This window comes from Chroicocephalus ridibundus, chromosome 5, assembly GCF_963924245.1.
Source record: "Chroicocephalus ridibundus chromosome 5, bChrRid1.1, whole genome shotgun sequence".
Lineage (NCBI taxonomy): Eukaryota > Metazoa > Chordata > Aves > Charadriiformes > Laridae > Chroicocephalus > Chroicocephalus ridibundus.
The window spans coordinates 67,483,872-67,500,175 of NC_086288.1; the positions used below are offsets into that span (position 1 = coordinate 67,483,872).

The 16,304-nt window shown below is 40.6% G+C and overlaps 1 protein-coding gene across 2 annotated transcripts in view; it reads left to right on the forward strand.

The window, feature by feature from the left end:
* The first annotated feature begins 1,095 nt into the window (after nucleotides 1-1,095).
* The window catches only part of UBE2K (ubiquitin conjugating enzyme E2 K), a 41,256-nt gene continuing 26,047 nt past the window's right edge, over nucleotides 1,096-16,304 (forward strand). Inside the window, exons 1-2 of one of the 2 annotated variants that reach the window (XM_063335510.1) lie at nucleotides 1,096-1,613; nucleotides 8,780-8,819. In XM_063335510.1, the coding sequence (XP_063191580.1) occupies nucleotides 8,799-8,819 (21 nt within the window). In that variant the 5' untranslated portion in view covers nucleotides 1,096-1,613; nucleotides 8,780-8,798. The remainder of the gene's footprint in view (nucleotides 1,614-8,779; nucleotides 8,820-16,304) is intronic. The other variant, XM_063335509.1, reaches the window with a different exon arrangement.

Below are 16,304 nucleotides of genomic sequence, written 5' to 3' on the forward strand. Positions count from 1 at the left end.
TGATGAACAGATGCACATGGTACAACATGCCTGCAGGAAAATGGACTTTTTCCAGTCAAACCACAGAGGAAGAGTTAAAACACACACAAAAAAAGAACTATATGCATCTGTATATAGTTTCCAGATTTATTTTTATCGGTTGGGCCTATACTTTCTTCACTATGTATATAATAGTCAAAATGCTGTGTATACTAATGGAGATAAATAAGCAGCGCTTGCAGATGACAGCTATACCAGAAGCAGACATTTGTTGAGATAAATGTCTATGTTGTACATTGTCCTCCACTGCACCATTAGGAGAAGGCACTATAAAATCTTTCTATAGACCTTAATGTCTTAAAAGCCTCGAGTTCCTAAATAAACAACAGTTGTAAATGCCATCTCATGTTCCCCTCTGAAAAATCTATCTACGCTCTTCCATACCATACCCTATTTTGCGCACCTCAGGCTAGCAGGGATGGTTACTGCCACCCAATTTCAATTTTCTAGACAGAGCATCTGTGGCTTCTGCGATAAAATGTAACAGTTCATTAGACAGGACTGAGGTTCACCTTTTTACTCTACTTTTAAAATCTTGTAGCAGAATTCATAAAAAGTAACAGTTCTTACACTGCCTTCTCAGAGTAGCCTGCTCCTGGGCCTGCCTGGCCTGGAAGTTTGTCCTGTCCTGTCCTCTCCGGCGGGAGGAGGAGGCAGCAGCGTCTCCAAGGGAAGGGCCAGGGTGGGAAGAGGGCAAGGAGCTGGGCCAGGGGAAAGATCTGTAAGAAACTGCCGTTTTCTCCCGAAAAAAAAAGAAAAAAAAGATGGGAACTGCTGTACGGGCAGGTTGAGCAGATTCTCAAGGCACGGGAAGCCCCCCTGATTGTTTTTCCTCAGAGACTTCACCAGAAACCGTGTCAGCTGCTCCTTCAGCCAGCTGTTTCCTCAGGGACACCTCAGACTCTTCCCCTGCCACCTCGGACTCCCCCATCCCGGCCCAGCCGCCGCCTCAGGCCTCCCGAGAGCACCCCATCACCCGGCCCGGTGCCTCAGGCCTCCCCCCAGGCCAGGCGGGCCGCGCTGCCCGCGGCGGGAGCCATGACAACACAACCGCCAGAGCTCTGCCCCAGGGCCCGCCGGCGGCAGCGGGCGGGCGAGCGGGCGGGCGGCGGCGGGACCCTGCCCGCAGACGGTTCTCCTCACGCTCTGGCCCGGCGAGCGGCGGCAGGCAGGTGTCTCCCGGGGCGGGCGGGCCCCTGTGCCTCCTCAGGAGACAGCGACATCATCCTTCCCCCGGGGGCAGCGGAGAGGAGAAGGCCGACAGGGAAGGAGGGCACACCGTCACCGCCGCCGACCATCACTCAGCCCCCACCGTCGGGGAGCCCCAATACCCGCTCCGCTCGGCGCACACGGCGGCCCCTCCTGAGCAGCGGCGGCTGGGCCAGCTGCCCTAGCGCGCATGCTCGGCGCCGGCGCCATTTTGGTGGGGCCGGGAGTTATCCAGCGAGAGCGGCGGCGGAGCTCGCTGGGCCCGGCTCGGAGGTGGCGGCGAGTGGGTGCCGGCTGCGGAGATGGCTAACATCGCGGTGCAAAGGATCAAGCGGGAGTTCAAGGAGGTGCTGAAGAGCGAGGAGGTTAGAGCCTCTTCCCCTGCCTGCCACCGCCCTCCCCCGTGTCTGTCTCTGTGTGTTTGTGTGTGTGTGTGTGTGGGCAGCGGGGGAAGGTGCGGGCGCCCCGCCGGCCTGCGCGGGGACCCCGCTTCCCCCTCAGCCCCACCTCCCCGCGCTGGGGGTGGGCCCGTCCCACGGCCTCGGGGAGGGGAATGGCGATTCCCGGGGAGACGGGACCCGCCAGCCGCCGGGAGAGCGGGGGGGGAGGAGGGGGCCGCGGAGCCCCTCCCCCAGCGGGAGCCGCCGGCGGCCCGAGGGGGAGCGGGGCCGGCGGGCCGGGCCCAGGAAGCGCGGCGGTGGCGGGGGGGGAGGAGGCTGGGCAGGCCGGCCCCCGGTGTGGGTCCCCGCCGGCGGCCGGTGCCCGCTGCCAGGCCGGAGGCGGCGGGGCGGGGCCTGCCCGGTGCGGAGCTCCCCCGGTTCCCGGGCCCGCGCTCTCCCGCCTCCCTCCACCGGCGCGGGAGGGCCCAGGTGCGGCCGGGCCCGGCGTGGGGAGGCCGGTCGGCGCGATGCGGGCCGGGAGGCGGTGAGGTGGAGCGGAGAGCCTGAGGTAGGGGTAGAGAGTCTCACAGGTCCCCTGTAACCCACCCCGCTGGTCAGCCAGGGCTTGAGGCTGCGGAGTGTGGCTTCAATTATTATTATTTTTAAAAAGGTTTGCAAGTAAATCCCTATTTATTTAGGCTACTTTAATACAGAACTTCCTTTATCCCACTGCAGGGCTTACTCACCTTCAGGTGGATGCTTTTAAAGCCTCACTCATTTCAATCATGTTACCCCGTTTCCTGAACAGTATGTTCTGAAGTATGTGGTGGTCAGCAAGAGAAGCTGGCTACTTTAAGGGGCACATTAAACAAGTTCCAGTCAGTTTTTGGGGGAATATACAGCAGCGTTTGCAGGGCTGCATCAGTACAGCTTTTGCTGTGTCTGTATCTGAGTTGGTGGACGTCAGCCAGATAGGTTTTAATGATTGTGTCGTCATTGTCGTCCTACTTGGGATGATGTTGCAGGTTAGGTGCTTGTGAAATATTAATGTGAACGTGTAACTCTTAAAGCTGGTGTTTTAGAAATCTGGACCTGTTCACAGAGGAAAAATCAAGATGATAATTTTTGGAAGGTACTAGTGACTTAAGGAAAATGTGTTTAGGGTAGCAGTAGTTGATGTGCTTTTAAATTAAGTGTGCTAACAGCATTGTTGCTATGCAGCTTGAACTAGCCCCTAGAAAAATGTAAGGGCCTTTTTTTACAGCTGCCTTCAGAGCCCAGGCTGATTTCCCCAAGCTATTGCACAGCAAATACAGAATTCCGTGTAAACTAAGAGAAATTTCTAGGTGGATACCTTTATACCAAAGCTGGAAGATCTAGACCTTATACCCCATATAACCAGCTGATATTGTGGGAACAAAGAAGCCTTTATTTGAAAGTGCTGTCTAAGGGCTTCAAGACCCTTTCCCTTTGCTTTATATAGGAAAAAAGAAACCTTACTTAAGTAGGTTTTGGGGGAGATCCGTGCTAAATTTTCTTACTGTAAAGGCTGGATCTAGTGAGCACGTTTTTCACTATTTCTGTTTGTTTAGTCTGTGCATTGAAGGGCCCAGTACAGAATGTTGGAAACAAATAATATTATGACATAGCCTTTAAGCTGTCTAAAGCTTCCCAGAAATATGACCACATTTCTTATGAAACTAAAATTAGGGAATTTTAAAATTACAATAGTGTCTGATAGTCTTTTTCCTGCCATTAGCAAGCTACATAGAGTGCTATAGTGATATAGTAATATGTAAAACTGCTGTTTACAAAATATACCAACGCCTCTGTCTTGAATGCAAAATTTCAGCATTACTTGATGGTTGTCTAAGTTGCAAGCAAAGTTTTTTGTGAATGTTTGTACATTCAAAGGCAGTTAAGCTATGGCATGAGTACCACTGAGCAAGAAAACATATGGAGTGAGATGGGGAATGGAGGTATAACTAAATACTACAAATCACAGGTGAAAAAAATGTGGGTTTTTTTCTACATGATTTGTGTACTAAAAGGATTATTAAACCTTGTTTCTTTAAAAAAAAGCCAAACATTTTCACAGATGGTGATGCTAAATTTGTTATTTAGAAGTTTTACGTTCTTCTCTGAAGGCAAAGTGGCTCATGTTGTCTGCACTTAAATTATTCTTGATTTGGTGCTTTGAGCTACACCTGAACATGAAGAGCAGCCCGCTGTTTCCTTGCAGGTGCAGTATAAGCACAAATGCCTGGAGGAAGGGGCAGGCACGCTTAGAAAAAGTACATAGGAAGTTTGTTCTCTGTCTTCTTCTAGTACTCACCTTTGGGCTGAAACACAGTGGTGAAACCAGAAGTGTTTTTAAAAGGGAGCAGCTGGATCACAATTAATTCCTTCTGCATTTGAAATATGTATTGGAAGCACCAAATTTCACATTTGAATTATCAGTAAGAAAGTGTTGTGAAAAGTGTGTTTATCCTTGCTATAGATAAGGATCTATGGATCCTTGGACAAGGATGCTATGGATCTTTGCTATTCATATGACTAAATATACTTTTCGTATGCTTAGCACTTTCTGTTTCCTTGACTTAAATGGCATTTCTGGGAAATCACGAAAATGGGAATTTTAGACTTTATCTTGCTCTCTGGTTTACAGATAAGAGATGAAGGATTTTTAGTTGTTTGGTTTTTTTTTAAATTCAGTCTAGGGCTTCTTGCCTATTTTGAAAAAGCATTTAAAGTCTTTTCACACTTGAGCAACAAAAGTGTTTTTGTTCAACTTGCTTTGTTATTTCTAGTTTTATTATAAGCCCTACACATTAACTTAAGAAATGGGATATTGTGTATTTAAGAGAGATCCTTGTAACTTTGCATCTCTTTAATACTTGAATTAAATAGATGAAACTAACAACAATTTCTTTGTCAGGAGTTGCCTCCAAAGTAGGCTTTAAATAAAACTTTTTAGCTTTGTGTGTGGGGAAGAAGCTTTAAAATTCTCAGTTAGATGAGGTACTCCATCTTTAACAAAGATGAAGCTGTTAAGTTAGTGTAGGTAGTAACTTGTTTGGTTAAATATGTGTTAAGGGTACTGTACTATGCTTGTATTAAAATTCTAAAATGAGTAAGCACTACATTAAATCAGACCATACTCCAAATCCTAGTCTAGGGAAGACATCAGTTGCTCAACTTTATCTCTCTTCTTGTTCTCTCATTTCATTAATCTGTTGCCTTGGTGGTTTTATGGGCTGAAATTCTAAAACCGCAAAACATTTTGAATGAAAGCATGAGGCTACAGCATGATGGAGAAACCAATAAATAGGTGGAGGGAGTATAATATCCCACTTTTGATAAGTGGGAGAAGGCTTTGGTGAAGGTTAGCTGGTATTATTTCAGAATAGTTACTGAAATACTGCAGTGGGTAGCCAGATCCTTACCTGCTCTCTGTTTATAAGCTACTGCCTTATGAGAGGAAGAATCTGTCACTTAACAGTGAATAGAAACATGTTGAAAAATCTTGTGGTCACTTAAAGACTGATGCTGAGAAGTGGTTGTAGTTCATCTAGTGTGTTAAACAATGTGTGACTTGTTTTCATATTTTAATCGAGCATTGGAGTGGCACTTTAAAGAAATCATATTATGCTAGCATTGAAGGATTCAGTGTTTAATTGACCCTCCAGTTTATTTTATTGTGTAGAAATGTAAGGTGTTTTCTGGACATCTGTAAGTCAGAGTGAAACCACTACTCTGGTACTGAAGGTAACACATTGGGAAACACAGCGTCCTCCTAGCACGAAGTGAGTTGCTGATATCTCTTCCACAAAATGTTCTTCTCTTAGGAATATCAAGTGGCAGGGGGTTTATCTGCATGGGAGGTAAACCCAGATAGAGCTGGAAATGAATTAAACTCAACTGCAGTTAGGAATATGAATATCTGCATGAGCAGATATCTGAAGTAGCAGTTAAAATTTGTAACTTGCTTGAATCCAAAATAGCTTTCAAGTGGAGACAGTAGGTTAATGGCGAAATTTGAAGTACTTAATTTCTAGTTAGGAAGTAGACATTTGTTTTGGAGTCCACTATGTGTTTTTGTCACTTACAGGAGAAAGGTAGAAGGCAAAGGTAACGGTAGTCTGCCGTACCGTGTCCCTTTTTAGGCGTTTAGAGTTTTAGTGAGTTGCTCTGCTGTTTGCTTTTATTATTGCCTGTAGTGGTCTTGTGGTTTGTGTCAGTATGTAGTAAGATGCTACGTGGCACCTCTGAGATTTTCTTGCTAGTTGGAAAAGTCATAAGCATTTAATCTTCAGGCTCAGAAAAACTTCATTACTTTGGTTTGTTTATATTTGGGCAGTCTTGGGTGCTAGAAGTTGAATTCATTGAGATGGAAACTTATAGTAGTAATTGTGCTTTAGCGTTACTAGAAGGGCCTGTTGGAAATTGTGTATGCTTGTCTGTCTTCCCATTTATCATGTAGAACCAATCCAGATATATAAAAATGAGATGTATTCTATTATGGCTCCTGAATCAGCAACAGATTTATTTTTTTTTTTTTAAACAGTGTTCATTTTCTGCTAGTACTTATGCTTAACTTTTGATTCGTAAGAAGAGTCTCATTGAACTCAGTTGAGGTGTAGCAGGTGCAGTGGGACTGTTTGGATGAATGAAGCTAGAGAGTGCCTAATTAATTAAAAAGCTTAAAGATGAGAACTTTTAAACTGACGTTATTATCATAGAATCATAGAATGGTTTGGGTTAGAAAGGACCTTAAAGATCATCTAGTTCTAACCCCCTGCCATGGGAAGGGACATCACTCACTAGATCACATTGCTCAAAGCCCTATCCAGCCTGGTCTTGAACATTTCCAGGGATGGGGCATCCCTGGAATAGTACCAGAGAATTGGTACCAGTCACTGTTCGTATGATGGCTTGCATATGATGAAGTGGTGGTGGTGTGTCAGTGTGTTGAAGTGAAGGTACTATGCGAAGGGATCTTATTAGGCTGGAGAAACAAAGGAGCTAACAGAAACCTTTTGAAGTTCAGCAGAGGTAGGTACCAAGTCCTGCATCTGGGAGGAAATAACCCCATACATCAGTACATACACACTGAGTACTGGAGACCAACTGGAAACAAAGTAGGCTAGCAGAAAAAGACCTGCATGACCTAGTGGAGAGCAAGTCGAACATGATTCATCAGTGCTCTTGTGGCAAAGAAGCGTAACCACGTACTGGGTTGCATTAGCAAGAATGTAGTCAGTGTGTTGTGAGAAGTGATTCTTCACTTCTGTTCTGTGTTTATGAGACAGTATCTGGTGTACTGTGTCCAGTTTGGGGCTTTCCCCGGTATAGGACATTGATATACTGGAGTGAGCCCAGCAGGACACTGTGAAGGTGCTTAAGGGGCTGGAGCACGTGATGTGTAAAGAGAGGGTGAGAAAATAGAAGTTGTTGAGAGAACTGTTCAAAGGGACATCTCCCTGTCATCCTCTAATACCTAATGAGAGGCTGTGGAGAAGAACCAGACTCATCTCAGAAGTGCAGAGGGATAGAATGAGAGCCAACAGACACAAGCTGGAACATGGGAAATTCTGACTAGACACCGGGGGAGAAAATTTACCATGATAGTAGTCAAACATTTCAACAGATTGACCAGCGAGACTGCAATCTCTATCCTTGGAGATGTTCAAAACTTGACTAGACAGGTTCTTGAGCAGCCTGCTCTCTTTGGACCTGCTTTGAGCAGGAGGTAGGACTAGAAGCTACCCAGGTGTCTCTTCCTACATGATTCTATATTTCTAGTATAAGTTTGGTTTTTTAATTACTGTGTTTTTTCTGTTTGTGAAAGAAAACATATGGACAGGGGCTCCAACTCTGTTGCCCCACCTGGTAAAACTTTCCATTGTAAACAAATTGAAGAATTTTAAAATAGACTTTTTCTTTTTAGTTCAGAAGTTTCCACTATTGTAAGACAATAAAGAATCCTCTTCAAATCAGAGGCTAGGCTTTTCTGGTAGATGCAAAGCTGTCAGGGTTTTTAGGTTGAACAAGTTCTGGGCTGGAACCCTGAAGATTGAGCAGGTATATGGGATCCATAATGCTTCTTTAAGCGGCATTGGTCCAAAATGTGAATTTCTTCTTAACTTCAAAATAATGGTTTGTGAGATCCTTTGTATGTTGCCAAAAAGAATTTCGTCTACTATGTATTCAAGCCATGCCTATGATTTTCAGCAAGGCAGGGTTTAGACCCGTTCTCTGTAATTATATAAAAGGGATACTGAAATGCCATTACTGTGCGTCTTTGGTTTTCTTAATTCTGTCTGTGGTGTGTTTGGTTATATCTTCCAGTTTGTACTGGAAAATAATGCAGAATGGATCTGTAGATCTTTGCCTTCAAAGGAGTTCATCCGTAAGTCACGTTTTAGGTAACTAAAGAATAGTTGTCTCAAACCAAAATGCATTTACTAGTATGGTTTAAGAAAGCTACTTATTATTCTGACTTCTAAGGTGATCTTCCTGAATTATTAGTTTACTTGTAGTTTTACATCTGTTTATCTGAACTATGTAACTGTTTTTCAAGTTCTGTGAATATAATCCATTGACTTGTCAGATCAGTATTATGTAGATACTAATAAGTACTAGTATTATGAATATTATTAAATCCGTGATTCAAAATACTTAGCATATAATGTTAATGATCATTTGACCAGACCTATGAATTGGCCAAGTATTAGTAAGGGGAATATTTGTGCAGGGGAAGCAAGATCTATCACTTGTTCCTATGTTCAGCTAATGGCATTTTTTCATGTTAATGTGTATCCATTTGAGTCCAAATTTCTAGTGAATGGTCTACTTATTAGTTGACAGAATCCTGAAGATTTTGGGAGTAAGTGGAAAACAGAAAAAAAACTTGGTCTCCATTGGAGTCAGGCTCATCTGGTTGTCTTTGGTAATCTCTTAAAAACCTGAGGAAAGAGAGCAGTCGCTGGTTACAGGACTGGGCTAGTCAGTTTAGGATTAAGGGTTAGGCTGCAGCTACCAGATGGTACTGTCTGACCACAACTCTTTGTGGACCTAAGGGATAGTAGGAATTAGCCAATCCTTTAACCTTCCCAGTCTCCCATTCATTCTTCTGTGCTTGTTTCCAGGAGTTTGGCTTTAATAGGAATGAAGTGTACGAGTCTTAAGGTTAGTTCACTTTACTTAGTATGAAATTTAAAGTTAACATTTTATCATAGTAAATTTGTGTGACTATAAACTGCAAGAAAGTGCTGGTTAACAGTCCAATCTTGAGTTGTCTAATGGTCTTTCAGTTGCATTAAACTTGTTAAACTAGTCTAAATACTTAGTGCAGTTCTTAAATTATTTACCTGTTAAGTGGTTTCTAGCTTGTTTCATAATCCTAGTAAGGGTTGTTTTCATTGCTGTACTTCATCACTTTTACACTAATAATTGCTGCTGGTATTAAATTGAGAAAATGCTTTTGGTTAAACTTTATCATTAATATGCAGGCTATCTTTTTGTTTCTGACAAACTAGGTAAAACTTTGCTGCAATTTAGATAAGGAAAATAAGCAATTTAGTTCTTTTATAGCAAAGAGTGTGACTTTTGAGAGAGAGTATTCTATAAGGCACTCTAGGGATGTAGTCCACTTGCACTACTGACTTATCTAATGTTTTCCCTTCAGATTATATCAGTGTTAATACTTGTAATATTTGAATTGGGAGCACTTGAATGTGCGTGCCTTGAGTATTTCATAAAATGGTATCTGCATATTAAAGTAAGTACCTCTGTAAGCAGCAAAAATAACGTCGTTTGAGGACCGAATCCATGTCTGTTTTTCTGGTTTGTTGTAACAGAATTGTGTTAAGGCCATGGATTGCTCCTCTCTAGTCTTCGAAGTGTTTGCACAGGAGAGCGATGTTGTGAATACCCCTAGCTACAGAAGAAGCTTTATTCGGCACTCATGCTTTAGTTGACACCATAAAACTCAGTCAGTCATATGGTATAATTACAATTTGGCTATGCTTATATCGAAGAGAGCCGAGCTTGTACTGTGTATCATTCTTCTGTTGGAATGTTAATAGGGGTTACCCTGTCTACCTTTGTCTGTTGTCACAGGACACATAGGAAGCTAATTTGTGTTCATTATTTCATCACTTCTGTTCAATATTAGCCAGTAAGATCAACAGTTCATTGGGAAAGGAATGACTAATGATTGTGTATGTCTAGTTACTTTTGAAAATCAAGGTTTAAGGTGATGTGACTTCAGATTCTAAAATACATTTGTGCAGTGTTTAATGAAGGGGAGAAAAAAACCCCAAACCCACAAATGCATTAGTCCGTGTTCCAGTTTAGTTCAAGCCATATGTATATATATTGCTTTTTATTTTTAGCTGAAAGTGAACTGTGAGAAAGTCTTTTTAAGTTTTTGCTATATTAGGATGTGTTCAAGTACAGAAGGCTACTGTGAAATAAGATAGTGTATACAAATGGAAATCATGGGAGCTGTGTTGTATTTGCTGCCTTTCTGGAAACTCTTAGAGCTCAGAGAGTGTTTAGGTAAGCCCTTCTACTTTGGAATAAGGGTGTCCATATGGGAAACTGGTACAGAATAACTGTTCTGAGCTATTTCTACATGTCTTCAAACTGTGGGACTGCGAGTGAATTAGCATACTCAATTTAAAATGAGCTGAATCCTGCGATTCCTTTATATATAGAATTACTAGCAAGTGAAGTAGGGTAGGTGGACTTACAGAATTGACTGTAGAATCTGCCTCAAATGGGTTTGTGTGTTCATAGAATGCCTAATTCAAAGTACAGGTCAAACTGATTATTAAAGCATAATTTATCTGCAAGGTTTTTCAGTTGGTTTGCATCAGACAGAACTGTGCGTAAAAAGATAAGGAAAATGCATCTAGCATTCCTGCAAAATTGGTTGTTCATTTAGGCTTTCCTGAACTGGATTATCCAAAACAGGAATCCCTTGCACTGTGCCCGTTCTGATGTTTAGTATCTCAGTGGCATTCAGGTTCAGGCAACTCCTGCCCATGATTAATGCTCCTGGGTACTGTAAATATCTTGCATAGTTAAACATAGACATAGCTTATGACTGTGTAGGGGCCTTTACACCAGTACAGGAGTGTGAGTATGCTGTTATGTACACTGTTTTTGTGGCATAGCTTTACCAGTTTAACCGCACTATCCCTTAGTGAGACAAGCAATGATTGTATAACTGCACTTCGGGCTTATGCCAGCAGAGCTGTGTCAGTTACACCTCTGCATGCCCGTGACTGACGCAACCATTTTGTCAGAAATAGTTTAGACAGGCACTAGAGCTGAAGTTTCAAAATTCTTTTAAGTTGTCCTAAGGCAGTGCCAAGAAGCAGTGTCACATTCCTCTTGCAGCCTGGTCACCTCTTCCCACTTCTGTGCTCCTTCTTTTACTTGCAGTGTTTGTGGTGAATCAAATCATGGTGTTGGGTTAAAATGAAAGAACTCTCTTACTAAGATAGTTTTAATTCATATGTTTTCTGTGCAGTTGTATGAACACTTGCACAAAATCTTGCCCCCTCCTTTACACTAATTCTACCAGGACCAGGAGGAAAGTAGGACCTTGGCAGCTGTTAGACTGGCTTAAGTTGCCATGGAAGTACAGTCTTGTCCTGGTTTGAGGTAAAACAGAACCAATTTTCTGATTTGTAATTTTACTTCTTAGCTGGGCCTCTTCTAACTGACTAAAGCCTGAAATTAACAGCATATTGTTCAGAAACTGTTCACTCTCAGAGTGATAAGACCTGATTATACCAGGGAACGGTATGCACAGAGGCTCTTGCTTATACTTATTGCTATAACAGCCAAGGTCAGGTAACTTCGCTGCTTGCCCCGTTAGAGGGTCGGAAGCGGAGAAGCGTAGAGGGGTCCCACCTGCAGGGAGGAGCAGACAGGACAGGTGACCCAAAACTGACCAACAGGGTATTCCATGCCATCTGCACCATGCTCAGTATAAAAGCTGAGGGATCAAAGGGGCAAGGCTGCTCTGGCTTGCTCTTTCTTCAATGGCTGACGTCGGAGGAGGACCCTGTCTGTTTGTCTGTCTTTGATCCCGATCCGAGCATTCCTGACTCTAGTTCTGGAATTCAGCTCCTGTCCGTCGCTGACTGCAGTCTGGGACTTTCCCTGTGTCTGCTGGTGACGCGATCGTCATCCTGGGAGCTGGATACAGTTTTGTATACATTGTATACTTTTTTTCTCCTTTAATTTTTATTATTCTATTATTATTTACTATTTTCTTATTTATTATTATTTTCATTAAAGTAGTTCAGTTATTTTTCTAAACTTGTAAATCTCCTTATCTCTTCCTCTCCTCTCTGAGGAGAGAGGGAAGGGGAGGGCCATCTGTCGTTCTGATTGGCCAATCCGGCCAAAACCATGACAAGTCTTCTCTTTTGTTTTTTTGGTCAAGTGATGTTTTAACAGCTGAACATCAGCAAGAATACGTATTTAGATACCTTAAATGTAAATAGTTTTACTAAAACTTGTTGATAGTCCAGGTCTAACTCTTGCAGAATGAAGATGGTTTTAATATTTGAGATGTTTTGGGCAGGAAAAAAAAATCCGTCTCGTTATTGTTCTTGTATGTGAACATGTGTAATAGTACAGAATTTTAAGGTTGTTGCAAGTTTAGTCTCTTGTCAAGACATTTTATTAAAGAATCTTATCAAGATGCATTTAATAAATAAAATGGTGATAAATATGAAAATTCTAGTTTGAGTCTATTACCAGTACTGCAGAATTCACACAGTATTCATATTTGTAGCTCCTTAGATATAATACAAGTTATTTGTTAGTAACATGGCATATTGCTCAGTAAATAAAAAAAATAATTAGTATGCACAAATAATCTTATATTTTTACTAAAACAGCCATAACTCTAGGAGATACATGTGAATACAGTGAGGTGAAATGTGGGAAAACTTAAAGACTGAAAGTGATATAAGGTCAAAGAACATAAGAGCGTTTTAAGAAAATGCATTTCTTTGTATTGACCTTTCCTTATCTAGGAAAGCTGCTCTTGAATGTGCTTTAGACAGACTTGTTTCTTCTCTTCTCCTTGTCCTGCCCCAAACATTTGATTGTCTCACAGATGAGAGTTTCTCTGTGCTTTGAAGGTCAGCAAGAGCTCTCTGAGAATGCGAATGTGATCTGCTGATCTCAACTGATAGTGCAATGCATATACTTTGTAGCCATGACTGTGGTAATTATGTGGCATTTCTGCTTCTCTTAATAATAACAAGCTTCAGCTTTTTATGGTTCTGGAAATGCACTTGATTCTGGCTTTTAAACTGGAGTGTGTCTGAAGGAATACTTCCAAAGTATTGAACCTATTCCCTCTTGCTTTGATAGCTCTTTGTGACTAGGGAAAAAAATCGGCAATTTTACAGACCTCAATATTTTTGAAGTTGAGTTTGCCATTTTGCTGCAGGACAGTGTCCTGCTCTTTGCTTCCTAGTAGAGTGATAGATCCTGCCTTTTTACTGGTTTCCCATTTCTTGCGAAAGGGTAAGCTAAGTGGATCCAATGCATTTATCCTGAGATACTCTGTGGTAGCAAAGGTTTAAGAAGGTAGAGTGTTGCTTTGACAAGAATTATGGCCAGGGAGGTGAGAGGAGAGAGAGGCTGGTGGTGATGACTTAGACAGCAGCTGAAGAGGTGAGCTTCTCTTAGGATCCTCCTCTTCTGACACGCCAGTGAAGTGGAGAGAGCCAAATCATTTGGACTAAGTTGAAAGTTAATGATATAGTAGCAAAAGGGTGTAAGAAAATAACATGGCAATTATGGCAAAACAAAATTTGAATACTTATCCACAAATTTGCAAGGGGTTGGTAAATAGGATAAGAATAAACTTGGATTTGGTTTTGAAGTTATTAATTTAAATAATTGTTTAATGGAGTAAACTGTTACTGAAAGTTTGGAGTTTTCTGCTCAACACTTATGTTGACTCAGAGAATTCACAGCCTTTTGCAAAAATAGCATTATATGGATTTCATTATGATAGTTAATCAGATGATCTTTTTCTATAACTCTCTTGGGATATGTTCATGCCAGATTTTGGTGTAGAGTAGGACTGTTGTGGTAGAATATAAAATGGGGGGAAGGGTAAGAAGAGTTTTATGAGACACTAGTAAATTTATAGTACCATAAATTAATTTTGCTAGCATGGCTTCACACTAGGCCGAAGTATTTCTTACTTAATTTGGCTTATTAAATATTGATCCTTATAGCGTCAGTATAAAATGTTTGGATGTTCAAAAGTACCTACTTTTTTACATTTGTAAGTCGTAGCTGTATTAAAGAAGTAACTAAAATTTGGTTAGATTTTAGGTAGGTTAAAAAATATTGCCAGTTTATTTCATAGAGGAATCAAACAGTAATATAAAAATTCCATCTGAAAGAAATATAAATAAAAAAGTAATTTTTTTGTCTGTGCTATTCAGAAATGATTAGTGCTGTAAAACATTGTTTTAAATGCACACCCTCTCTCGCAAGCTAGTGGTCTTTGTCCTTGATTGAGAAAACTCTGGAGAAATTTTTCTGATTTATTCCTTAATCTTTGCTGAAATCTTGGCATGTACATTGTTCAACATTTTTGTCACTTCTTAAAACTTCTCCTTAATGTGTAAGTTGCTAGTCTTAAAGCACTAAATAGTTACAGAGTTTTAATACTTAGGTGCTTTTATTGCAACTAGGCTTGTTTATCTCTACACATCACTTATATGTGTGTCTTTGCAGGTTAGGGTTTTTCTGTTTTGTTGTTTTTGTTTTTTGTTTTTGTTTTTTTTTAACATACGTATGTTTCTAGAGTTTTCTATGAGTTATTTTATGTAAAAACAAAGTAGATTAGAAGAGTAGTACTTTACCTGATATAGAGTATATTCCCCTTAAGATGGAGAAAAATCATGATACAGGACCTATAAAAATCACAGATTGCAGATAGTGAATTGCTCTGTGGAATAGTGGGATTTTGTTTCGGTTTTTTTTGCACACAGAATTATTCAGAAGTAACCATTGGATTTTAAATTCCAAATCTAATTCTGTTTGAATTAGGGTGTTCTTTTGTTTTGTGTGTGGTGTTTTTTGATTTTAAAAATCCTTATTTACCATCTCAGCATTTACACCCAAAGATATTTGATAGGAATTTTGCACATGGTATCAGAATATGTAAGGTGAGACAGATACACTTAGAACACACAAGTAATAATTCATTTTGACATTATTTTATTCTTTTTAAGAATGTAACATGCTGAATTGAAGATAGTAATATTGCTAATAAGCATAATTTCTCTTCCTTTTCTGTTCTGAACACAACATTTTAAAACGTAGAATGGATGCATAGTGGAGAATTTGGCCTGTTATATTTCTTTAGAGTAATTTTATTGTGCATAATATTTTTATTACAATTTTATTATTTTTATTAATTACTATGATGTTAATGTCATGGGGGGAGTAAGTAGAGCTGGTTGGTTTTAGAATAACCTCACTCAAAATTTCTTTGTTGTATGTCATCATCACCTGGTATTAAGTTTACAATGTGTTTTGTAGCCATGGCTGACATGGAAGTGTGAGGGATTTTTGAGGGGGTTTTTTTGGTGGTTTTTTTTCCTTCTACTCTAGAAGTTTCAATACAGATGTCAAAAACTGCTGGCCATGTAATGAAAAAGAAACTAAAATCATCTTATTCCTGCATTTTTGGTTAAGCCTACCAGTATCCATCTGTCCATTGCCAGCTCTGACACTACTTGAGGTTAACTTTTTTTCTGATAGCCTACTTATCAAAATAACTGTAGAATTTGGAGGCTTTTTGGATAAAAAATTCCCATGCGCTTGTAACTCCTAATTCTAAAAAAAGAAAAAAGTCATTTCATTGACCTTCAGTCTTCAGGAAGTAGGCTTACCTGAAGATTGAACTTGGAATATATATATTGTAATTTTTTTTGTAAATGTAGTAAATAGTATTTTGTATGTGGGAAAGAATTGTTTAGAAGAACAATGCAATTTTTATCGTCTTGTCTTAATGTGTTCCTGTAATGTTTCTGTGATATAGTTTTGTCTTGGTTCTCTCTTTGCTTTTTATCTTCTGTGAAGGAAAACTTTAATTTTTAAGAGTGGAGGTACTGGACTAGTGAAGAGGCTAATAGGCCATGAATAACGCATAAATAAAAGAGTTTTTTACGGGCAGATTGGAGAAGAGAGAAGGAGATACTGTGGAAGGCTCAGGAAAAAGGGTGGATTAACCACAGAAAGAAGGCAGGCCTCTCTAATGAGGGACTCCTTGTTAAGGCCTGTAGACTATGGTGAATAAAAAGAACAGAAGAGCTTGTTGTCTGCTGAGAGTAATATTACAAGGTCCAGAGCTGCTCTCTAAAAGGATTTTAGTAGAATTGGAGAAGACCTGTGTAATAAGTCTTCATGGTGGCAGAACTTACTCTTCAAAGTTTCTGCTGGAGTGGATTGTGTGTTCTATGAAAGAAAGATACTCAGATGTAAAATTAGACAGTGTAATTCTCAGTATTTTTTTAAAGAGGAGGCAGACAAAGACAAGTCAAAATATTATCGATCAGTAGCTACTGTGATAAATATGATTGAGTATCCAATCTTCAGGAGATGCTCACA